The sequence below is a fragment of the Furipterus horrens genome, unplaced genomic scaffold, assembly GCF_987537825.1.
Source record: "Furipterus horrens unplaced genomic scaffold, mFurHor1.1.pri manual_scaffold_2, whole genome shotgun sequence".
NCBI classification, from domain to species: domain Eukaryota; kingdom Metazoa; phylum Chordata; class Mammalia; order Chiroptera; family Furipteridae; genus Furipterus; species Furipterus horrens.
In genome coordinates, this window is record NW_028327172.1 from 110,983,244 (window position 1) to 111,009,698 (window position 26,455).

The following is a 26,455-nucleotide window of genomic DNA, read 5'->3' on the forward strand; positions in this document are numbered from 1 at the left end:
CCCTTCCACGTCTCCGCACTCCCTACCGGTCACGTTGTGATGTAGCGGCCTTTTCTGTCTCTCCGTGGTTATAAGACTTCTCTCCAGCTGGTGTTCGGTTCGTTATTCCAGATGATTTCTCCAAAATTACATTGTAAATCCAGACTAGTTCTAGGAGGAAGTTAGTGTAGCTTCCACTTACTCCTCCGCCATCTTGTTTCTCCCCTGTGTTTTCCTCTAAGACGTTTAATGTTGTCATGAGTTATATTTAATTCTTTTATCCATTTTGAGTTTATTCTGTTGTATGTGTGAGTTTGTAGTCTAGTTTCTTTTTTCTTTTTTTTTTTTTTTTTTTTGGCATGTACCAGTCCAGATCTCCCAACATCGTTTTTTGAAGAGGCTATCTTTACTCCATTGTATGGTCATGCCCCCTTTGTCAATATTAACTGGTCATAGAGATTTGGGTTTATTTCTGGGCTATCTATTTTGTTCTATTGACCTATGTATCTGTTCTTATGCCAGTACCAGGCTGTTTTGATTACCATGGCCTTGAAGTAAAGTTTGATATCAGGTATTGTGATCCCTCCTACTTTGTTCTTTCTCAAGATTGCTAAGGCTATTTGGGGTCTTTTGGGGGTTCCATATAAATTTTTGAAATATTTGTTCTAGATCTGTGAAATATGCCATTGGTATTTTAATAGGAATTGCGTTGAATCTATAGATTGCCTTGGGTTGTATGGGCAATTTAATGATGTTAATATTTCCAATCCATGAAAATGGCATAAGCTTCCATTTATTTACATCTTCCTTAATGTCTTTATTCAGTATTCTATACTTTTCCGAGTACAGGTCTTTTACCTCCCTGGTTGACTTTATTCCTAGGCACTTTATTTTTCTTGTTGCTGTAGTAAATGGGCTTTTTCCCCCAGTTTTTCTTTCTGATATTTTATTGTTGGGGTGCAAAAATGCAATCGATTTCTGAATATTGACTTTGTATCCCACTATTTTTCCAAATTCATTTATTAGGTCCAGTAATTTTATGGTGGAGATGATAAGGTTTTCTATGTACACTATCATGTTGTATGTGAATAATTACAGTTTTACTTCCTTCTTTCCAATTTGGGTGCAGTTTTTTCTTTTTCTAGTCTAATTGCTGTGGCTAGAACTTCCAGTAGTATTATGTTAAATAAGAGTGGTGAAAGCTGACACCATTGTCTTGTTCCTTATCTTAAGGGGAAAGATTTTAGTTTTTGCATGTTGAGTATGCTGTTGCCTGTAGGTTTCTCATATATGGCTTTTATTATATTGAGCTATGTTCCTTCTATTTCCCCTTTGCTGAGTGTTTTTATCATAAATGGGTGCTGCATTTTATCAAATACTTTTTCAGCATCTATTGATATTATCATGTGATTTTTTTCTTCATTTTTGTTTATGCAGTGTATTATATTTATTGACTTGCAAATATTGGGCCATCCTTGCATCCCTGGGATGAATCACACTTGATCGTGGTGTATGATCTTTTTAATGTATTTCCATATCTGGATTGCCAGTATTTTACTGAGGATTTTAACATCTGTGTTCATCAGAGATATTGGCCTGTAGTTTTCTTTCTTTGTTGTGTCTTTACCTGGTTTTGGAATTAGGATGAAACTGGCCTTGTAAAAGGAGTTTGGGAGTCTTCCTTCTTCTTGAATTTTTTGAACAGTTTGAGAAGGATAAGAGTTAGTTCTTTTGTAAATGTTTGCTAAAATTCACCTGTGAAGCCATCTGGTCCAGGGCTTTTGTGTGCCGGGAGTTTTTTTATTACTGCTTCAATTTCACTAGTTGATATTGGCTATTTAGGCTTTTGTTTGTTCTTAATTCACTTTTGGCAGATTGTATGTTTTTAGAAATTTGTTCATTTTTCCCAGGTTGTTCAATTTCTTGGCATATAGTTGTTCATCGTAATTTCTTACACTCCTTTGTACTTCTGTGGTATGGGTCATAACTTCTGTTTCATTTCTGATTTTATTTGGGTCCTCTTTCTTTTTTCTTGATAAATCTGGTTAAAGGTTTGTCAATTTAGTTTGTCTTTTCAAAGAACCAACTCTTGTATTTATTAATCCACTGAATTGTTCCTTTAGTCCCTATGTCATTTAATTTTGCCCTGATCTTGATTATTTCCTTTCTTCTACTGGCTCTGGGCTTTAGTTGTTATTGTTCCTTAGTTCTTAACTTTAGTATGGGCTGAATACACCCACCTCTTATAGTTGAACCTGGTTACTGTTGACAGATCAATGTGGGGGATTTACCCAGGCCAGTCAGCTGCAAGGTCTGGCTGTGACCACTGACCACCAACTTCCAACCTCTGTGGAGGATCAGCTGTGCAGGGTAGTGGTGCTCTGATGTGGTCTATAGCTGTCCACTGGATGTGCTGGCCCTGGGGTTTCCCAGCTGGTACAGGCCAAGGTCAGCCCCCACCTGTATTTTGCCTAAGGTGCCCTGCCTGAGCTATAAAGCAATCTGAGATGGCTGCTACTTGTGTTGGATTTGGAGATTTCAGGCAAAGCCAAGCTGTGAATCTAAGCTGGCTGTCTTGAGCTCACTGAGGCCATTGCTGCCTGTTTGATAGGATTTAAGAAGTTGTGAAGGATAAGCCAAAACCAGCCATTCATATGGAAAAGTAGGTAGGGTGGGGGTATATATTGGATGGGGCAGAGTCTCTGGGGATCTCCAAGGCAGGTCAAACAGTTATGATGGATTCTCAGGTATGGCACCAACCTGCCAGCTTTGTGAGGGGAGGGTTTAGCAAAGAGACAATAGCCTCTGCTCACCTTGATGCCAAACACTTCAGTTTCTCCCTGTATACTGCTGGTGCCGCTCCAGCTGCCACCCCAGTGCTGGAGCTGAGAGGGAGTGAGTCTGAGCAGGTGAGTCCATGCATGGGCTCTTTAAGAGGAACTGCTTGGGGTGCCAGCAGTTTGTTCCACTGACTCAATCCTCACTGGCTTTTGTTGCAATAAGTTGGGGGCTTATCTTTCTGGCACTGGAACCCTGGGCTGGGGGGCCTTGTGTGAGTCTGGGACTCCTTGCTCCTGAGATAGCCCTCCCAAATTATTATCCACCACACATGTGTGAGGGACCAGCCTGTTTTGCATCTGTGCCCCTCTTACCTGACTGATGTAGTTTCTTTGATTCCATAGTAGTCAGACTTCATTCAACTCTATTTCTGACACTTCCGGCTATTGGTTGTTCTATATTTTAGTTGTTATTTTGATGTGGTTGTACAAGGAGGCAAGCCATATCTGCCCATGCTGCCATCTTGACTGGATCCCCGCTAAGGTTATTATTGACAGGTACTTATTCATTGCCATTTTCCATACCTGTGTTTCTCTGTCTCTCTCTGCCCTTTTGCCCTTTCTCTCTCTCTCTGTGTCTCTGTTTCTTTTCTTTATAGCAGTCCATTTAACATCTCTTGCAGTTATGGCTTGGTGAAGATGTACCCTTTTAGCCTTCTTTTGTCTAGGAAACTTTTTTTTTTCTCCATTTTAAATGAGAGCCTTGTTGGATAGTGTAGTCTTGGTTGTAGGTCCTTCTTTTCATTACCTGCAATATTCTGTGTCAGTCCCTTCTGGCTTATAGTGTTTCTGTTGAGAAATCAGCTAATAGCCTTATTGGAGCTCCCTTGTATTTTACTTGCTGTTTCTCCCATGCTGCCTTTAAGATTCTCGCTTTGTCTTTAAAATTTGCTATTTTAATTATCATGTGTCTTGGAGCAGACCTCTTTGGATTCATCTTAATTGGGACCCTCTGTGCTTCCTGAACTTGGTTGACTTTTCCCATCACCATGTTAGGGAAGTTATTTTTCAAACAGGTTTTCTATCCCTTGCTCCTTTTCTTCCTCTGACATTTCTAAATGTTGTTATGTTTTATGTTGCCCAGAAGGCTCCTTAAATTATCCTTGTTCTCTTTGAGTCTTTTTTCATTTTGTTGTTCCGATGAGGTATTTCTTTCTACCTTTTCTTTCAGAATGCTGATTTGGTCCTCTGCTTCATCTAGCCTGCTTATAATTCCTTCTGGTGTGTTTTTCATTTCAAATATTGTATTCTTCATTTCTTCCTGGTTCTTGTACATAGTTTCTATACCCTTTCTAGTGCTGCTGTAGCTCCCACTAAGTTTCTTGTTGTTCCCACTGAGTCCCTGGAGCATCCTTATGACCATTATTTTGAATTATTTTCTGATAGATTGCTTGCCTCAATTTCATTTAGCTCTTTTTCTGGGGATTCCTCCTTTCCTTTCAATTAGGGGTTCTTTCTTTGCCTCCCATTACAGGTGACTCTTTTTGTGTGTTTCTGCATCTCAGATTGCTCTTCTTTGACTGCCTGTCTTCATGGAGTGAGCTTCTTTTGTAGGAGTTCTGTGGGACTCAGTGGTGCAGCCTCTTTGATCTCCTGATCTGGATGCTTTAAGGTTACCCTTTATTCAGTTTGTGTGGGCTCACTTGTTGTACTTAGGCTTTGATTATTAGTGGCTCATTCGTTGGTGGGTTCTCCCCTCCAGCTGGCTGACTGAGAGTCACAACCCCCACCACATCTTGTATGCTATTGTACAGGTCCTGGTTAACAAAACAATACTACCCAGAAAACCAAACCTATGCCAGCAAAAATACCCCACTGCTACATCAGCAGTTGGGCAAAGATTAATAAAGGTGGAGAGAGATTAAGAATATTATAATATAGGCAAAAGGGAATATGAAATGACTAAAGGAGAGAAATGATTTTGAGAGGGAATTGGGAGGAGAAAAAATAAGGTTAAGGAATAGAAACAAGGTGAAGAAAGGGAGAAATTATAATTTAAAACATAAGTAAGGGAAGGGTAATGGCAAAATGGAGTAAGAAAAGGAAGGAATATACTATGAAATTTGAAATCAAATTAAGAAGATAATGAACAAAAAGTAGTAGAATTGCAAAACACACACACACACACACACACACACACACACACAACAGAGTTAATAACAATGACAGCTGAGCAAGGCTAATAAAGGTGGAAAGAGAATAATATAATACAAAAAAGAATATGAGATGTCTACAGTAAAGAAAAGTGATTTTGAGAGGATAGGGTGAGGTAAAATAATAAAGAGTAAGGAATAGAACCTAATCTAAGAAAGATAAAAAGAATAAAATTTCTAACTCAAATAAGCAAAAATAAGCAAAGACAGGAGGAAGGCAAAATGGAGTAATACAGGTGGAAAGTAACCTATGAGATTTGAAGTAAAAAAAAAAATAGAGAACACATAGGAATATCATTGAAGAAAAGCAGCAATAACCATATTATCCATGCCAAACAAACCACAATTTATAAACATGGAAAGGAAATAAGAATATTATAAAGAGGGGAAAAATAATGTGAGTGGACTGAAGAAAGGAGGAATGGTTTTGAGAGGATAGAGTGGGGAGAAATAGTAAGAGTAAGGAACAGCAACAAGGCATAGTGTCGGGGAAAAAATTTTACAATGAAAATAAAGGGCAGGAGAAGGCAAAATGGAGTAAGACAAGGGAAGGGTACAATGTGAGGTTTTTTTTTCAGATTTAATGTGTTTTATTGATTAAAATATTACATTTGTGCCAATTTCCCTTCCCTCTGCTCCCCTCCACCCGGTGGCCCCCCTCCCTCCAGTTGTCCCCCCCTTTTAGATTATGTCCATTAGTTGTGCATACAGTTCCTCCCAACCTCTCTCCGTCTATTCCATTCCCTCCTACCATGATCCCCAATTCCTATATCATCTCCCTCCCTCTCCCCACTCCCCCTCCCTGTTGACCTCCCCCCAATATGCTTCCCGTACCCACAGTTCCTTTTCCACTCTCGTTGCCTGTTTAGTTTGCCTTTGTTTCATCTCCCTAGCTTCTGTTTTTTAAACCAGTCCCTTTAACATCTCATATAACAGTGGTTTGGATCTAATGAACTCTTTCAGTTTTATTTTGTCCTGGAAACACTTTCTCTGTCCTTCTATTCTGAATGACAATTTCGCTGGATAGAGTATTCGTGGTTGTAGGTTTTGGATTTTCATTACTTTGAATATTTCTTGCCAGTCCCTTCTTGCCTGCAGGGTCTCCCTTGAGAAGTCAGCTGATAGTCTAATTGGGACCCCTTTGTACATAATTCTTTTCTTCTCTCTTGCTGCTTTTAAGATTCTCTCTTTATCTTTAATTTTTGACATTTTGATTATAATGTGTCTTGGAGTGGTTCTCCCTGGGTCCAGTCTCTTGGGAACTCTCCTTGCTTCCTGGACCTGCAAGTCTATTCCCTTCCCCAAGTCTGGGAAGTTCTCCTTTATTATATTTTCACTCAATTTTTCAAGTTCTAGTTCATCTTCCTCGCTCTCTGGCAAACCAATGATTCTTATGTTGGGCCTTTTATAGCTGTCCCAGAGGTTTCTGATCCTCTCATTGTTGCTTCCCATTTCCTCTCTCTGTATTGGTTGACTGCTTGTTCCTTCTCCATATTCCAGTTTGTTGAAATGAACTCTGGATTTTTTTTCCTCACCATCTGTCTCGTATGTGGTTTTGTTCCTTTCGTTATGAAAGTTTTTCGCTTCTTTCTTATCTTTTTCCTGCTCTTTTGTGAATTCTGTAAGCCACCTGATAACAATGGCCCAGAACTGAGCCTCTGACAGGTTTCTTATCTGTTCATCTGTCAGGTTCTCTATCTGCTGTCTGGTGAGCTGTGTTACCGGTATTTCTATAGTTGTCTGCCTCATTTTGACAGATGCGTTTTGTTTCCTTGGGCCGGCTGTCCGGGGCGGTGCCTGTGTACGCGTCACAATTCAGCGACCGGCGCCTGCCTGTCCGCGACCTATTTCGCTGCGCTGTGGTGCTTTCTTTGGGGGCGGGGGTCCAAGATGGATTCACACAGTTATTCAGCTAGGAGACCGGGATCCGTCCTCCCGCCCCCCTGGGCCTCACTGTTCAAGGCGATGCGGCGGCCACTCTCCCCAGCGCCGGGGTCGCGCACCGCCAGGGGCTTGACTGCCGCCGGGATTTTTCGCCGCCCCGCCGCTCCCGGTGCGACCGCAAACAGCGCTGCCCTCTTTAACTCTTACCTGCCCAAATGGCACCGCTGGTTTATAACTTCATATGTCGGGCTTCTGTGTAGTTTTATTTTCTGGAATTTCTAGTTATCCTTTGTTTTGAAGTAGTTGTATTCCTCTCTAGTTGTAGAGGGAGACCTAGCGTGTCCGTCTAAGCCTCCATCTTGGCCGGAAGTCCGGTACAATGTGAGTTTTGAAGTAACAATTAAAAAGCATATAAATCTGAATAAAAAGAATAAAAAATAAATAAAAGTCAAAAAATAGTGAATTAGTTGGAATACAATTGAAGCAAAAGAAGAAATATTAAAAGGCTACGTGAAAGGAAGAAAAAATGCAAATTCTGAAGAAGAATGAGGTGAAATTCATCTCAGCAATTTGGTGTTTGCCTTCTGACTTCTCTTTCTGGATCCTCCTCTGGTTTTCTATCAGCTTAAGGTCCCAGGGTAGATTATCCAACTTCTGGCAGCAAAACCTGTATCACCTTCACCTGCCTCTAGAGGGAGCTTCTGCTGTGATCAGGAGGATGGGACCCTTGGGTCTTGCCTGGGAGGTGCTGTTCAGTCTTCTGGGAAAATTGTGGGTGTGTTCCCCCTGCCCCTGCACCACCCGTCTTGGCCTGTCCCAGCTTATTTCCACTGATTTAGAGTTTCTGATGGATTAGCTATCTGTTTTAAGGCAGAGGTGGGGAGCAATCCATGTAAGAGGGTCAGGTCTCTCCTGCTCAGTGTCGACAGCAGCTCTGTGTGAAAGCCGAGGCTAGACAGGATCCTGATTCCCCCTTGCTGCACTGATTTCCGATCTCCCTGCTTTGCTGGCTTCAGTGAAATAGGGTCCTAGGAACCAATATATTTTGTCTTCCTAAGAGAAGTTCAAAATGGGCCCTTCAGTCATTTCTTTCTGTCTTTCTCTTGCAGAAATGCACTCTGCAGGGGTTTCTTGTGCCTGACCTGCCTATTTTGCAGAGTTTCCCCATTGGTGGTGTTCTTATCCTGCCAGAGGTGGGGGCTGGGTGCAATCTTCCCTTCCCTGAGGTTCAGGTTCTATCTCTGCCAGTGAAGGGGGTTCTGGCTGGCTGTAAATAGTCTCAGGTGCTCACTTCCTGACCTTCCAATTCCCAGCCCACTGCCCTCACAGCAGACAGACTCCCAAACATTCCACTCTCTGCAGCCTCTGCCCTGGGCTGCACTGGGCTGGGGCCGAGAAATCCCCTTTGTGGGTACCTTTCTGATCTCTCTGCCCAGTTGCACTGAGTGGGAGCAAACCACACCCTCAATCCTTTCTCCTTTACTGGCCCAGAAACTGCACACAGAGTCCCTGTCCAACACACCTCAGCTCTCTTTTAAAAAGTCTCTCTGGGCACTCCCACTGCAGCACAGAGTCACTGTCTCCTTCCCTGTACACACCACCTTCCTAAAAAGCCAAGAGTCTCTCACCATCAAAGCTGGCCACAGCCAGCCTCCTCTGCCTGAATCAGATGCAGATAGAACCCCACCCTCTCTCATTCTGACTCTCTCTCCATTGGCATTTGCCACCGCAGCTCTGGGTGTGCTGCTCGTGTGTGTGTGTGTGTGTGTGTGTGTGTGTAGCTTAAATCTCCCTGACTTTGCATGTCCAAGTTACTCCTGGCCTGAGATTGGGGGTTCCCTGCCCTGGGAGGGGAGGGAGCCGCAAAGCTGTGATCTCTGACCAGGCTCTTCCTGGCTGCAAGCTCCACACACAAGGTATTTCCCCTTCCACCTATAAAATCTCCTTACCACCCATTGTGAAGTGTCTTCTGTATGTCTTGGCTTCTAAACTTTATATCAGCTAAGTTTCCATTGAATGTTCAGTTTATTTTGGGGGAGATCAGCCAAGTGTCCAGGTTGGGTGCAAGAGCAAGTGGACTTAGCTTCCACCTACTTAGCCATCATCTCTAAAAACTCACAATGACAGCCCAGTGACTGAGTTTTCAAAGAAAACTAAAGACTACCCCAGCCTCTCTGCTACAGAGGTTCAAGTACTGGCACTTACCTTTTGGAAGCAGAATTTCTTGGGGTGCCACTCTTAAAACAAGAACCAGAAAAGGTTCAAGTGTAATCACTGATTCAGCACCCTGAAACTCCTCTGCACATTTCTGGTTTCCATCAGTCCTCAAAGCCTAAAACCCACAAGAAGTAGTGGAACACGAACACCCAGACAGTGAGCCTGAGGACCTAGAGTTCAGTTCTTTTGTGTTCTGGAGAAACCCTTGGCCTAATGTTATTGGTCATGGCCTGTAGGAGGTGCTGACTGATGAAGGTGAGGATGTTCCAAGCAAGGGGGAGAAGGAAGAGACTGGAATTGAAGAAAGGAAAGGTGAAAACAGTGATGATGATGAGGGGTTGGATAAACCCCAGCAACATCAAGCAGATCCAACAGGATTTGGAACGACGTCATCCTGAAAGATGTATGGGTTGGCTGTGTGGCTACTGACTGTACCGTGCAGAATGTTCAGATAGGCTGCACGTGCTGGTGGTGAACGGTGAACAGCATGCTGATCCATGAGGCCCAGAGCTACATCTTGTGCTGCCACAGATGTCTCAGAACAACATTGATGTGAGCTGAGTGTTCTGTTCACAACCCTAAGGTGCTGAGTCCTCAGAGAGGGGAGGCAGTAGCCACTCCCCACTCCCCCATCTGACTGACAGCTGTGACTGTCCCACAAGGCCAGGCAGAAAACTGATGTGTTTGCCCTTCACTACATGGCTGGGGTGTCTCCCTTTATAGAGAATGACATCTCCAGCCCATCAACAACCCTGCAGGTCCAAGATAGCATTTTGTGGGCTGAGAAAAAAAGGATTAAATCCCAATGATTCCAGGAAGAAGTTTGTGAAGAAAAGGTGAAGTGTCAAGTTTTGCAGGCAAAGTAGCTGGCTGCTGCGGCCCTGTTGAGGAGTTCTGGTGTTGCATTTCCCCAGCTGTGCTGCTCCACAGCTCTCTGGATGGAGAGAAGAGGCTCAGCTTCAGCATGCTGCTCCATGACTCCTATGGAGGGCTGGGTAGGGTTTGTGGTGGAACTCGATCATGCTTTATAGCCTGTCAGCACCCAGAGAGCTGAGATTCCTGCCATGTTGAGGGGAATTTGATGAAAACAAAAAGAACAGTGCCCTGGAGCAAATCTTCAACCTTGAAAGGAGAAAACTTCCAAGTGATAACATTTTTCTAATACATGTGATAGCAAGCTTTAAAAAAAAAAAAATTCACCTATACCTGATTCACAGGAAAGTTGATAGAATTTGTCATCACAACTCTGATGTTCAAATACTGCTATCAGATATTCCAGAGTGCTACATTTAATTGGATATTAAATCTGAATCTTTGATAAGTATTTTTACTTCAATCCAATTTACCTACACTTTCAAAGACCAGAATTAAAGAAATGAATGAATGAAAGAATACTTAGCTGATTTTTTTCCTGAAAATTGTCTTCATGCTAATATTAATTCTCAGTAACCATGAAGAGGAAAACTTTGTGAGAACCCAACAAATGAATTTAATAATGTGGGTATTCTGGGCCAAAATAGATGCACTCAAAAATACTTCTTTTCAGTTAGTCCCAAATTTCTTTTTCATTGATAAGTAGCATTAAACATTAATTAAGCACTGAGAATATCATAAATATCCTTATTAATTTTGATTACATAAAACTCATAAGTATGTAACAAGTCAATGTTTTTAAGATGGTAAAATAATGTATTTTCATGCTCACCATTTCCTAACTCCAAGTTGCTTCAATATTTTCAAATTGAAGAAATGCATGGGGGTCTTAGATCATAAAGTTGCTATCATTATATAATTAAATTTTCCTTTCACTCTGATGCCAAGAAGTTTGAAGATGTGGGATGTAAGAAGGATATCCAGGAGAAAAAAGGAAAGCCACACCACTTGAGGACAGAGGTTCCCAGCAGAATACAGAGAATGGGAGATAGCTAAGTAGAAGGCCATTAGACTGAAATGCCCACAATGGTAGAGGGCCTGATGCTTCTCTTTCCATTACCATCTCTGAGAGGAATTCCCTGGTCACACCAGGCTCCGTATCAACAGAGAAGACTTCAGATGGTTGAGAAGTCAGACCTGCATGGTTAGGGAAAAGCAAAGCATAGATCTTCCTGCCTAGGCCTCCTTGGCCCCCATGTAATGTGAATGCTATGTTAGAGCACACAGACCACTCTAGAGACCCTCCACTTTAAGTGATGTCCTAGTAGTGTCTGAAGGCCTACAGAATTATTAGGAGCCTGGTGAAGAAAGTGGTAGAGGTATGAAAGGTATACAGCACCTCAGAGAGACAAAGGAGGCCAGGTCAACAGGGAGAAGCCCACAGACATTAAAGGAAGTGAGAAGGACATTAGCCAACCTTAGCAGACTTAAAGCCTCTGCTGACTTGAGCAGCCCAGGCCCTTTGCACTTCAAAAGTAAAGCTGCCAGAGCAAATCTAAAGATGAGCCAGAGGCCAGGGCCTCTCTCTCCCCAAATCCCAATGTAAGGGATATAGTGTCATTCTCCAAAAATCCTGATCCCATCTTTGAAATAAGCAAGGGAAACAGGGACAAATCAGAAGAACTGAGTAATTCAAGTAAATTGGGCTAAAGCTGGAGACATGTTAAATTGTTAGATCAAATTAAATTTTAAATCACATTGAGCTAATTTTAGTTTTGTTCTCACTATTCAGTGGGCCCAGTCCTCCTGAGGAAGATTAATTAAGTTATAAGAGAAAAGCTACATTTTCTTTGCACACCCAAATTGTAGTATGAATACATTTGCAACCATGCTACAAATATACAGTAGTCCCTCTCTATATATCGCAGTTCACTTATCGCAGCCTCACTGTATCACGGGATTTTTTTAAATATTATATTTAATTATTTATCACAGATTTTTTGCTATATCTCAGGATTTTGCGGTGCCGTATACATATGTTGTTAAAGTTACATAGGTTTAAGAGTGTAGAATATGTTTAAGAACATAAGTAGTGTTTATAAAAGTGTGGAAAGGGTTAATAAGGGAGTGGGAAAGGTTAATAAGGGACTGGGAATGGTTTATAAGTCTGTGGGAAGGGTTTATAAAGCCTTAAAATATATATAAATACTAAAATAAATGTAAGGTTCCTACTTCGCCGATTTTCATCTATCACAGAGGGGACTAGAACGTAATACCCACGATAAGCAAGGGAATACTATATTGTTTGGTTTCAAGCAGTGGTCCCAACCAGATTTTTGAAGGGGAGGGCAGTGACAGAAGGCGAAGTTCAGGTGAGCTTCCCTCAGGGCCCAGTTCCTAACAGGCCATGGACCAGTACCGTTCCAGAAACCCAGTGGTTGGGGACCCCTGGTTTAGAGGAAACACAGTGATGATAATTTTACTCAGAGTCTCACAAACTTCTGAAACTAAAAGAGATTGTTCTTCTCTGAATAGGTATCAGGGAAATTTGCTGAATTCTGTCCCCAATTCAACTATATACTCTGTGTTAGTCACTAAAAATGTTATTTAATCCCTACAAAAGTGCTTCCCAACAGGAGTGTCTTAGGTGATGTACTAGACTATTGCAAAATACTGATCCATTCAGCCCTCAAGATAGCCAAGGCAGAGCCTGCAATGGCTGGTGCCCTCACACTTTTACCTCTGGCTGTCTCTGTGTGTTGCATATGATAATTTGGGGATTTATTGTTCTATATGATTGTTTTGTCACCCAAAGAATGGAGGGAGGGGAGGGAGACAGAATAGGTATCTTCAGTCTTTTTTGTTCTAGTAGTTCATGCTTCTATGAATATCAGCAGGAAATTTTAATTACAAAATAGTCATCAGAGTTCCTACATACATGGCCTGAAAAAAAGAATCTCTGCACTTAAAAAAAAAAAAAAAAAAATCTCTGATTACTTCCGGTCAAGATGGAGGTGTAGGTAGACATGCTTTACCTCCTCTGCAACATAGAAAGAATTACAACCAGATGTCAAAAACAAATAACAATCAGAACCATCAGAAAATTGAGCTGTATAGAAGTCTGAGAACCAAGGATTTAAAGAAGTCACATTCATCCAGATGGGTAGGAAGGGCAGAGTAACAGACAGAGCAGAGAGGCAGTGTGGCTCGAACAAGCAGCAGCGGCGGTAGAACGGATAGTCCCACATTCACGTGTGGTAGATAAAAATCAAGAGGGATACTGTGGGAGCAAGCAATCCTAGTCCCAGGCCAGACCTTACAGCCAAGGTTTCCAGCGCTGAGAAGATAAACCCCCATTACCTCTGGCTGTAAAAATCAGTGGGGGTTGGGGCAGTGGAAGAAACTGCCAGATTTTTACTGATTAAAGGACCCACATGGGTGAGGAAGAAACAGCTGATTTTCACCACTTACAGGGCTAGCGCAGTCTTAGAATATATGCACACTTCATGGCAGCAGCTGGAAGGGCACCCATCACATACAGAACATGGGTGAAGTGACTGGGAACAGGGCAAATGCTGGGAAAATCACAATAAGCCAGGCCCCCTCTCCGAGCCTCCACTACACATAGAGCCACAAAGCAGTGAAACTAGTTGCCCCACTCCGATTACCTAAGGCCCAGCCCCACATAAGTTACAGGTGCCTTTGCTACATAGGCCACACTACCAAGATAGGGTAAAAGCAGCTCTACTCAATACACAGAAACAAACACAGGGAAGCTTCCTAATATGGCCCAAATGAAAGGATGGAACAAAACACCAGGAGAAGAACTAAGTGAAACTCAGATAGCCAACCTATCAAATGTAGAGTTCAAAACACTGCTGATAAGGATGGTCAGAGAACTCATAGAGTGAAATAAAGAAAAATATACAGGGAACCAACAGGGAAGAAAAGGAAGCCAGGATTCAAATCAACAATTTGGAACAAAAGAAAGAAACATTCATCCAAAACAGAAAGAAGAAACAAGAATGTGAAACAACAAGAAGAGGCTTAGGAATCTCTGGGGCAACTTTAAGCATACCAACACCCAAATCATAGGGATGCCAGAAGGAAAAGAGGAAGAGCAAGAAATTAAAAACTTATTTGAAAAGAAATCAGGAAAGGAAACCTCCCTAATTTGGTGAAGGAAATAGACATACAAGTCCAGGAAGCACAGAGAGTCCAAAACAAGTTGGACCCAAAGAGGACCACACCAAGACAGATCATAACTAAAATGCTAAAGGTTAAAGATAAAGAGAGAATCTTAAAAGCAGCAAGAGAAAAGCAGATAGTTACTTACAAAGGAATGCCTGTATGACTATCAGCTAATTTCACAAAAGAAACTACAGGCAAGAAGGGACTGGCAAGAAGTGTTCAAAGTGATAAAAAGCAAGGACCTACAACAAAGCAAAGCTATCATTTAGAATGAAAGGGCAGATAAAGTGCTTCCCAGACAAGGTAAAGCTAAAGGAGTTCATCATCACCAAGCCTTATTACATAAAATGCTAAAAGGACTTATTTAAGATAAAGATCAAAACTATGAACAGGAAAATGACAACAAACTCACAGCTTTCAACAACTGTATCTAAAAAACAAAAACAAGCTAGGCAAACAACCAGAACAGGACCAAAATCATAGGTATGCAGACTATTTGGAGGGTTATCAGCTGGGAGGGGGAAGTGGGGAGTGGGGGAAAGGGTACAGGGAATAAGAAGCATAATTGGTAGGAACAAAATAGAATAGACAGGGGAAAGTTAGGAATAATATAGGAAAGAGTGAAGCCAAAGAACTTATATGCACGACCCATGGACATGAACTAAGGGGGAAGTTGGAGAGAAGGGGAGTACTGGGTGGAGAGGGGCAAAGGGGAAAAAATTGGGACAACTGCTACAGTATAATCAATAAAATATACTTTAAAAATCTGGTTACCGTGAAATTCTTTTTCAGCAGAAACAACTAAAAAGTCAGGTGTCCTTTTTCTTAGATCTCCAGTGTCTTTTTCTACAGATCAATGCAAGAATTCACCTAAGGGTAAGAAAATTAATAGAATTATAAAGGAACCTACAGATTTTTCAGTATTCAAAAGCAAAAGCAAAATTACCTATGTGGGGTTAAAAATTTGCACACATCTTTCAGCAAACCATTTTGTTAAAAGTAAATTAATTTGAAAATCAATTTTTAGAGTAGTGATCAAGGCATGGTAAGTGGTCAATAATTAGTGCAATTCTCACACACAAATGAGGCTTTTTTTCAAAGTAAATAAAAAGCTTTTTAAGATGAATGCCTCAAACCTGTTGAGTATTTTTATTTGAATATGAAAGAAAGATCTTTTGCTTCCCTACTCTCTTCCCATGAAATTTGCTCATTTATATCAGTAAAGAATTTAATGCATGTTGGATTGATATAATAACTATTTTCAAGTTGAAGCTAGGTTTTATGAACTTCTAAGATATTACAAATGTTTTCGTACTTTTGGGCAAAAGAAGGTAATGCAATGCTATTATTGGTGAATAAATCTCTGATTGATTCATCTGAGAATATCACTCTCTATTAAGGAGTATGTACCCGAACAGATCCAAAGGAAAAATAACTGTCACATGTGTTGGTGATAATTATGGCTTTTGAGTTTTGGTGGCCTGCTATGTGCCACACAATGAACAAGATGCTTTTGTGTTTGGACTCATTAATTCTCACCATAATAACTCTCAAAAATAAGTATTACTATCACCACTCTGAAGTAAAAAATGACAGTAATTTTTCTCACTATACTCCAAGAAATGATTTTACACATCCAATTGTTCATCACAATCTAAAATGCAACATTGTTCCTAATAGTTTAAGTGTTTACAATACTAAGAAGTTTATGCCTTTCAAACCTACAGGTTTTACTTTCCCTGGTAGCAACACTTTGCTCTCTATGAGCAAAGACTGCCATCTTGTGGAAATTGCGCAAATAACAAAACAATAGTTCTATAGATTGAACTAAAAATGTCCATTGCATTCATTAAGAATTTTGCAACTAAATTATTGCGTTGTTACACACAAACACACACACTCACACATCAGTGTTGCTTATAATCAAAAGGCAAAATGTTCCTTTATGTGTGATTTTAAGTCTCTTTTAAAGGTGCCAGTTTTTTGTTTTTTTAACATTTGAAGAGAAAATATGTCCTCATTTATTATAAGGTCTCATCCCATTAGTCTTTAAGGCAGTGCATTAGATTGTGCTAAACTGTCGTTATCCAATCCTTAAACGGGTTTCTGTTAAATAATTAAAAGAAAGATGTAGTGAAACCTCTTGACGGAATTTCTGGGAGCACTAGTTTTTAGCAAGAATGTATGGTAGAACTCTGGGCTTAGAGGACACTTTCTTACTCCTCCTATACTTCCAGTCCACACCAGCCAGTACCCCTGGAAGTCGTTGTGGGCTAGTCAGAGCCTAACTGAGGGGTCCTGTGGCCCACTTGTTCTGTGCCCCCAAAGGCGGGGTCTCTCTGCAATGCCTCAGCCACCTGTGCTTCAGCAACCATGAGATAAGCCCCGTAGAGAGACCTCTGTGGTGTGATACTTAAAGGCATGTAGAAATGCCTCTTCCCTCTTTCCCCTCATAGATTTCTGCCACCCAGCTCCTTGAATCCAGAATTTCTAGGATTAAACAAATTATTTAGATAAAGGCCCTGTACTGTTAGAACCAAAATGGGTGACATAGAGTATTTATTCTTCCAATGACTTTAAAACTAAAGTATTTCCAGGTATAGAAATAGTAAAGACACACTGTGGTACCAGACTCTACTAAAGAGACAGGGTAGGTGATCATCGGTCCTGAATGAATATGTGAATGAGTGAAAAAATAAATTAACATGAATGGAAAGCATGAAAAATAAATGATTTCACAGTGTTCCCAGGCCATTCTGACTGAATTTACAGTTGTGGTTTAACATCAGTTTTTTACCCAAAGAAGTACCTGGCATGAAATCACTCTTTAAATATTTATTAATGGATAGATGAATAGGTGAGAATGGAATAAATTAGAAAATGACACCAATGATATGAAAAAGGTAGAATCTGAGAGCAGGGTCCATTTACCAAAACCTATTGAATATATTCAGTCAATAAATACGTACTTGCCCTGTGTTGGGCAGTATGGAAGATGATGAGCACACAGGCACTGACCAGGTAATAATGAATAATCACAAATAATACTAAGTGGTATGAGTGAAAACTCTTCTACTCCCACAGATACTAATACAGTATGTTGAGTATAGAAGGGCAGGGGAGTTTGGGAGTTCATTTTGTGCCTAGATATATTCTCATTAAGCAAAAGTTGCTGTAGTTTTCTTTTCTTTCTACATGTTCCTATTAACTCAAATTTAAGGAGAATTTCTTTAGATATGAGTGAATTTTTCGTTCAAGATATTCAACGGTATCTGAATTACTTAGTGTCTTTAGGTAGACAAATACCTAAAGAGTTTGCTAATGTCATTTGAACAGTATTCATGGCTAAGCCAAGCAAACAACTTTGATATGGTGATTACCTGTGTGATACCTAACACAGTGCCGCAAATTCCCACAAGCAGTTGTTTCTTTAGATCAAGGCATTACTTCTCAGGTGTGTTCCTCAAATCTCTAGCTCTATGGGTTATGCTATTGGGGGAGAAAAAGGAGAAAAAGGGAATGAAAGTCAGACAAGTTTAGAAAATGCTGTATTAAACCTGTAAAATCATACAGATTTTCTTCTCTGTAGGGCTTCTTACAGCCTTCAATAGACTGATTTCTTTGTAAATTTCCAAGAGGTTTTATGTTTGTTTGTTTGTTTAAGTTAATAACCATGGGTCCCTTTTCTTGCCAAAGCCCATTAGGTACTAGTGTCTCATGAAATACACTTTAAGAAATTCTGTGTTTTCTAAATACAAATGACTTTGGGATAGAAACTAAAATAAAGATAATCCATTAATATTATGAATCCATTAATATTCATAATCATTTCAGTAAATCCATCAAATTAACTACGGTTTTTAAGCAACACTGAAGCAATAGAACTTTAGGTCAATTTCCTAAGAAAGAAGTCCAGGTTGAAGAGCCAGGGATGGGGCAGGGTGGGGCAGAGTGGGGGCGGGGGGATGCTCCTGGAGTCTCAGCAGGGGGCGCTGTGGGTCAGGCTGTGGGAATATCCAAAGGTAGATTATAAAACATAGGACCAACTCTCCCCAGGGCTTTCTTATTCTTGTTTAATTCAGGTTGAATGCTGATCTCACATTATCTTTTAGCTCATTCTTATAGACCCTTGGATAACATAAAACAGGTAAAAATGTAATATATAACCGAAAGTGAATTATTTACTTCCTCCAGATAGGCTTAGTTTTTCTCCCTAAAGTTTTTAAGTAGTCTCTCCCCAAATAATCCAAGACTTGGGGCAAGAATATTAATCTGGGTCCACATATCCTAAGTCCTAAGTATGTAAAAGTTATAAATCAAGCTAAACTACTTGTTAGATCAAATATGTTGAATCCTCTTATCTTGACAAATATACCTTCCTGACCCCTAGGAAGCCAGGTTTGAGTTTCTGACTCATGACTAGCTAAGAGTTCTGCACTGACCCTGCGACACAGGAGGCAGCCTCTGGTCCCTTCTGTCCCACCTCCAGCTGTGCCCTGCACAGGGAAGGGTCTCCCACATGCAGGTGTGGGCCCCTGAGCTCGCACAGCCAAGCCCTGTCCACGCTCTCCAAAAACTGCCCTACACACCTGTGTGCACCTGCGGCTGTGAAATCTGCTCTCAGGTGATAATACATGGGAATAGCCCTTCATGAGTCCTGGACACGCACTCTGAGAGGTTTGGGCAAGAAATTCTAGGGAATCCTGAGGATGTGGCTCACTCTGAACAGACGCGCAGCTGTGGCCCTGAGCATTCTTGCCCCGTGAGGAGGGGCACAGCCAGGGAAAGACCAGAGCAGGCAGGTCTCAAGTAGCACCATAATCACTCTTTTAAAAAAGCTGCAGTCTTTGCAGCTACCTCTAGCCTCTGGGGGAAATAAAAGAAGAAGAAGAAGGATAGTTCTTATTTGAATTTAACTACTTCTGAAAGCCTCTGGTCAACTTTTCTTCTTGTTCTCCAAGGTAAGATTTTTTCCCCATTGGCATTGAAAGGGAAACTGGATCAGTTGCGTGAAAAACCAAAAATGATATATTTTATCAACTTCAAACTTGTCCCAAGGCTTTCTCCCACACTGTGTTAAATAATAGAAGTCTTTTTAATTGAATTTCTTTGTGTGCAGCATATGCTGGGCGACATTATGCCAGCATCTCACTCTAAGCAGGGAAACGTTCTTCATAAAAGCATTAAGATCCAGAGCGTTATTCTGCATGTGGGGAAGGAGCACAGAGCTGCAGCAGCTTGAATCCACATAAAAACAGTGCCTCTGAAATGTAACTGTAAAAACACATCGCTGCCAACTGGGGGTGGAGGGCGTTTAGGGTTATAGAACAAAACCAAAAAAAGAAGAGGATGGGAGGGAGGAGGGAAAGCACTGTGGCCCAACTCTGTAGAACCGAGGCCGTAATGTGTTCCGTGCCCTAGCATCCCGTCTGCAGGCTCATCTGTGTGTTCATCTCCCCGTGAAGGCTCCCTCCCGCAGAGAGAGGATGATAAACGGCTGTGCTGTGGACTGAGGCAATTAATGCCTGTGACACGTGATTGTGTCCTTTGCCCCCAGGATCCTGGAGCTCCAGCAGAATGGTGACATGGACATCCTGAAGCACAAATGGTGGCCAAAGAATGGCCAGTGTGACCTGTACTCTTCAGTGGACACAAAGCAGAAAGGAGGTGCCCTGGACATAAAGAGCTTTGCAGGGGTTTTCTGTATCCTGGCTGCTGGAATTGTCCTCTCCTGCTTTATAGCCATGCTGGAGACGTGGTGGAACAAGAGGAAAGGCTCCAGGGTCCCATCCAAAGAGGTACTTGACTGGGAGCTTGGGCACTAAGTTGAGGCGACAAACAGGCTGTGTTTGCAAGGAGGATCATTAATTGCAAGGAAGGGGAGAAAGGGTCGGGGATGGTCCTTGTTTCTTCTTTCCTTGAAAAGTGAAAATAAATTTGTGAAATCTAAAAATTGGTAAGACCAATACAATTTCCATTTTAGGACATCCCAGGTAAATGGAGACTATATAATGTTTGAAAGACTGGCCGTTCTATGTGCCATAATGGGCTTTGCAATTCTCCCAAATCTCAGGATAGGATCTAATTCAGTGACTTTTTGAAGGCTGTGATTGCCATGACCAGTTCACAAAGATGCTTATCTTTTTATTTCCATTAGTTATTAAACTTACAAGTAACATACTTGTGTCTCTAAGATTCAGCCTAAGAAATCCAATTATACAGTAAAATACTTAGAATTTTCCATCCACCACCAGTGATTGCTGCCCTCTATCTGAATGTAGACCTCAGAAGAGTGATTATGTTTTTAGCTCTGATGACTCTACATTGCAGAATCATCTAAAATTCAGTATTTCTCCTCTACTCTTGAGTTAGCTCAACTCCAAGGTCATATTAATATTTTTCCAGAGATCTGAGAGAATACTTACAGCATTACGCATCACGGTACTTTTAAAGCAACATGTGCCTTGTTTTCATCAAAAAGTATAACTATCTTATTTCTACTGGACCAAAACTGAAACTTTTTTAAAGAATAAAATCATATTCACTAAAGCTTCACAAACTGAAATGAAAACAACTTAAATTTGCTGAGTGATTTGGTTCTCTTGATAGTTTCAAAGGGTAGTTTTTAACTTTCTATAACTAGACCTTGGCTAACTGAAGCCTAGAGCAAGTCCTGAAAAGATCTACTTTAATGCATAAATAAAAATGACCTCATTTGCATAAAAACTTTTGCATATAATGTATTCTTGCAGACAAATGGTTTTCTAGTCTAAGGATTCCTTCCTACCACCTTATATGCAAAATCCATCAGCACAGCACCATTTATAAGGAAAAGCCTGGCTTAGCGAAGATAAATCTGAACTACCTACTCGTCTGAATGATCATGCATTCTAAATTAGTGGTGTATGAGCCAGAAGTTAATCAGGTTTTATTGTAGTATTTTCTTTGTGGTAAGCTTCTGGTATCTCTACTGACACTGATTCAAAGCAAAAGACCACATTGATGCAACATTATAGCAGAGACTTCATATTCTCCAAAAGCTGGAAATTAAGGACTCCCCAAGCTCCTTATATTTTGAATTACTATATATAATATTAAATTTTTGCATTATTATATCTGTTGATGGATGAATACATTATAGTTGCTGTGGGAACCATAAAATTATCTTTCAACCCTCTAAAGTCTCAGTGATAGCATTGCATTAATGGATATTTTTATTGGATTTTGAAATGAGAAAGGAGAAGGAAAACAGTGACGCGCTCAAAATATTTTTCACTTAGGAGCACTATAATAGCACCACAACAAAAACACATACTCCATTCTAACTCATGGCAGCTAATCCAGGTCTTAGAAACAATTTTTTTTTTAATGATTAATAGATGTTTTTAAATCCTCACAAATTTGATTTATTGAACTTGGTTATAAATAAGACTTATACAAAGGACAATTTTATTTCTTGCCAGTTTTATTTTTCAAATATTGGACTTTAATACTCACTTTTAGTGAAAATCCTATGAGATATATGGTTTCAAGTCCAGAAACCTGAGGTTTTAGTTTCTTTTTCTTTCCTAAGTTCCCTTTTCCTAAGACTCCATTAGCATAGTTTAAAGCATCTTTGCTTTAGAGGCCATGTAGCATATACCTGACCCTAAATCAAAACTGCCACTCACATGTAAGAACTTGAAGGGGGCTCTAAAAGTCTCGCTGACCTCATAATATTGCCTTATTCTGGTACTAGGTAGCTTGAGTGCATGAAGTCCCTCATTTAGAAATTGATTCTCTTGTGTCAAATGTCTCTCTCTCCAAACAACCTTACACATCTCTAGGCTGAGGAGAAATAGCGCTGTGATAGTGACTAACCCTAGTGTGAACTAACATATCAGCATATTGTATCATTTAGCTCCAAGAATAGAAAAAGTTTGGAGTGAGCAGTGGAAAGAAACAGATATTTAATTTGGAATAAGACACCCTGAAAAAGGAGGAAGCATATGTAAAGAAGGGGTAGGGCTGAGAGTGAGTTGCCAAAACCATACTTTTTATTTGTACAATTTTGCCTGGATCTTTTCCTTCTCTTAGAGAAGGTGATCACCCATCCACTGCTCCCATATTTTGTAGTTGCATGTGGCATATGCCCATTTTAGAACTTTCCCTGCAAGAAAAAAAAGTATTATAGATAACCTTATGTCAAAATCCTATCGGTACCCCCAGAACCTAGGACAGTGCCTGACTCACATTAGGTGCTCAGTAAATACTTGTTAAATGAATAAACCCCGAAGTTCAGTTCCTTACATATCATGTTTGCTGAACTACTTTTTTTTTAACCGTGGAAGCTAGTACTGATGAGAACCTTATCTTCTTTTTCTTCATCTCCAGGATGACAAGGAAATTGACCTGGAGCACCTCCATAGACGTGTAAATAGCTTGTGCACTGATGACGACAGCCCCCATAAACAGTTTTCCACCTCGTCAATTGACTTGACCCCTCTGGACATTGACACTTTGCCAACACGGCAAGCACTGGAGCAAATCAGTGATTTCAGGAACACTCATATTACCACAACAACCTTTATCCCAGAGCAGATCCAGACTCTTAGCCGCACACTGTCAGCTAAAGCTGCCTCTGGTTTCGCTTTTGGCAACGTGCCTGAGCACCGAACTGGCCCTTTCAGGCACAGGGCACCTAATGGGGGCTTTTTCAGGAGTCCTATAAAAACAATGTCATCTATTCCTTATCAACCAACTCCTACCCTGGGGCTCAATCTGGGTAACGATCCAGACCGAGGCACCTCCATATGAGCATCAAACAAAGTCTTTTCACTGTTTCCTTTGTAGGACTCCCTTTGCAAGGAGCAACTGTAATGTTGTGGGACTAACATGGATGTAACGTTTTTTAAAAATCAGGATTATTAGTAACAGTTCTAGTTCTTTCTCCCCACCCTCTCCCTCCTCCCTCCTGCCTCCTCTACTTCTCTCTCTTTTTCCCTCTTTTCTGATACATTTCTTTCCACTTTTATTCATTACTCAACTTGTTCCCCCAGAATATAGTATCCTAGGATCCTATTAGTCTGCTTTTCATATACTGTACTTCAAGTATAGGAAGTGTGCACTGAGTATACTAAAAGTGTATGGAAGATTAATTTTACATAAAGGCCTCTTGCATAACATTTCTCTATTTTTAAAGATATAATTGCAATAACTTCAGTCCTTTTACATTCTTCTGCTGCATCCATACAAGGCTCCACTGCTGTTGAGTGTCCTTTAACTGTGGACCAAAGGCAACCCCTGCAGTGTTTATAAAGCAATTTAAAGATTATTCAGGCCACACAATATGAGAATGCAATCTTGTAGGATTACAAAAAAAGCCATTAATATGCCAGTCAAGACTACAGTTAAAACTACTCTTGCACTGCAACAGTGCATATGACCTTTATGTGATTGTACAGTATTCAAAGTTTTTTCTTATGTACAGTAAACTTTATCATATGGCAGAAGCCTCCATTGTGTTAAATAAGTATCTCATATATACATATATATGCACCTATATAATGTGTATATATATTGAAAGGCGGCCATTGCTATTGCAATTCATTTAATAAAGCTTTAGTTTTTAAAAAAAAGTATTGTATCAGGAACTATGTATAGTGCAGGGGGTCTTTTCAGTTAGAAAAAGCAGGTTGCTTTAATGTTATTCTGATTCGCATTGTTTGCCAACAGAGAATATTTTATACTTTTGTCATTAAAACATCCAGGGCGATTTAATATTTGTTCCTAGATGTGACTCGTTTGAATAGGTTTTGCGTTTGTTATTCAGCAGTGTATAAAACTAACCTTGATAATTTTACTTTTAATTAATTATCTAAATGAAAAAAGCTTTAGCCGAACCGCATCCACAACAGCACATAGAGCTCTGTTAGAGTTTAAATGTAGATCATTGAAGGTTAATCAAGTCTCTTCCAAAGCAGTCAGCCAATTAACACAACTGTAGTTGGGGAGAGGTGAGAGCCCTTAGAAAATATTGATGTGGCCTTAATTACCATCATACGTAATCCTAAAGAAGAAAATACAATAATCATACTGGGCTCTCAACCCCCTTTTTATTCAGTTCTGTTTGGAGGAGTCGCGTATTTTTTACACTAGTGCCAAGTGTATAGAAGGATGACAGCAAACACAGTGCCTCTTTGTGCACAACCCTTTTAAAGTAGCATTCTTACCTGTTAGAGATGTAGAATGAACTTTGTTTGTAACCCTTAAATTAAAATGTGGTAAGTAGGAAGCGAGAACTTATCCTGTGTTCTTAGCAGCCATACACTTATTTCAATCTAATTCATTCTGTGGCTAGGATTGATGTAGGAATCAACCTATGTGACTTGCTTTAGAAGAAATTAAAAGGTATATTCTTAAGGTATATTATATTTTGATGCTAATTCTGTTCTGGGGAGCATCTTTTTCTGTCACTGTTTTTGTACTAAATCTTCAGATATTGTCTACTGTGTAAGGCAGAATAATTTCTTATCATGCAAAAACCATTTTGTTTCCAGGGTAACAAGTACCTAAGTGCATGCACAACTTGTTTTCCCTTGTAACATTCATGATCTCATCAATGACTCTGATTTTAAAACAAACAAAAAAATCTTTACAAAAAGCTATCTAGGGACATACCAGATGTTTCAGTGATTTTAGCTAAACTGTTAACCATGTACAATATTTAAAATAGGCCTATTTTGATGTATTGCCTATTATACAAATACACAAAACACTTTTTGAAGGCCTCAGTTATGAGTGGCAGAGCTTTCTGTGTATAATTTGTCTAAATAATTTGTCTAATAAAAATGTTTTTCTAAACTTGCTCTTATACCATTGAAGTCTTAACTATAAAATTTGAAAATGCATACGCCCTCACATATTGAACTGAATTTTCCTAAAAATTTATCTTGCGTTATTACAGCATAAAACACATTAAGTTTTACTAGCAGAACTTTGCCAAAATGAGTCACTCTCTAAAAATACTACTAAGTGATGTCCTAAACCAATGAATACTGCTTTTCTGCTATTTGAAACTGTTTCAAATGACAATATATTTGTTTTTATTTATGGCTGTCTCTGTGAGCACTTTTTTGGGAGAGATTTATCCTGTTTCTTGTAAACAATGCAAACATTATAATAGCAGAATGAAGGTTTGTTGCATTAAAAAAAGAAAATTAAAGGTAATTATTAACCTTAAAATTTATGTATTAATAATTGCTTTGTTGTTGAAGAAATATTCATCATGCTGAATCCATTAATTTGAAAATGAATTGTTCCCAAGTTATTTCTAATACATTACTGCATTGAACAATATTTAATTCATCTAGCTTTTAACTTACTCAACTGATTTATATCTGAAAATACACTCAATTTATTAAAATTTCTGCTGTTCTAAAATTTCATTAAAAATGAAGTTTTTTAATGTTGAGATGAGGTGGAACTATAAGGATCTAGACCATCTCCCTCATTTACAAATAAGGGAACGTAAGACGCCAAGAAGTTGCCCACAAGTTTAACAATGTAAGAATTTTTTTTTTTTTAACTCTGCCAGGTCACACTCTGTCATGTTCCCAGGTTCTCATGGATCATAAATACAGGAGAGGGCTCAGGTACCATGTCTCCACCCACTCTCCTTGCCCAGCCTAGGCTGCAAATCTCTAGGAACCTTCCACCCTGCCTTGGACCACACTGAGCAACCCATCCGCAGCATGGGAGCATCCCATTCAACTGCTCCTTTTACAGATGGGAAAGTGATTGCCTCTGGCCACTTCCCCAAGGTCCTGGCTCCTGGCCACAATCAGGCCAGGTCCTGCTTCTGTCTACTGTACTGCTACTTCCTTTAGCCCATTATTGGCCCTGGGTTGTACCACTTATACCAGCCTGGCTAGTTCAAAACGAGACAAATACCTTGTATGCCTGGACTTCTATTCTTCTCAGATAAGCATCTATCCTTTTGGTGAATCATTAAGAGAATGAGTTGTCACTTTCAATCACGTCAGAACTTCTGCACAAGTTTTGATTTAATCATATATAAGAAAATTGTAAGACCTTCTTTCTTTCTCATACATATCAAACTACAGGCAGTTTGTTGTTTTCTTAATAATGGTATTTTTCATTTCCTTTAGTTTTGGATTGGTTGTGAACTGAATAAATGCTTTAAAAATAGACTTTACTGAATGGTACTTTACTTCATCAATTAAAAAAAAAAAAAAAGATGAGAAGATACATTTACCCTACAAAATGCTTTCTAAGCCAAACAATTGGATAACAAATTGGATAACAAATTATTAGTGTATT

The 26,455-nt window shown here is 39.9% G+C and overlaps 1 protein-coding gene and 1 pseudogene across 1 annotated transcript in view; both read left to right on the forward strand.

Annotated features, from left to right (window-relative positions):
* LOC150019284 (glutamate receptor ionotropic, delta-2) overlaps window positions 1-23,562 on the forward strand; it is a 388,160-nt gene extending 364,598 nt beyond the window's left edge. Inside the window, exons 7-8 of the mRNA XM_090267947.1 lie at window positions 19,692-19,932; window positions 22,508-23,562. Of these exons, the coding sequence (XP_090124073.1) occupies window positions 19,692-19,932; window positions 22,508-22,930 (664 nt within the window). The 3' untranslated portion in view covers window positions 22,931-23,562. The remainder of the gene's footprint in view (window positions 1-19,691; window positions 19,933-22,507) is intronic.
* On the forward strand, window positions 4,845-9,626 carry LOC150019285 (RNA-binding protein NOB1-like; annotated as a pseudogene).
* Window positions 23,563-26,455: the final 2,893 nt, after the last annotated feature.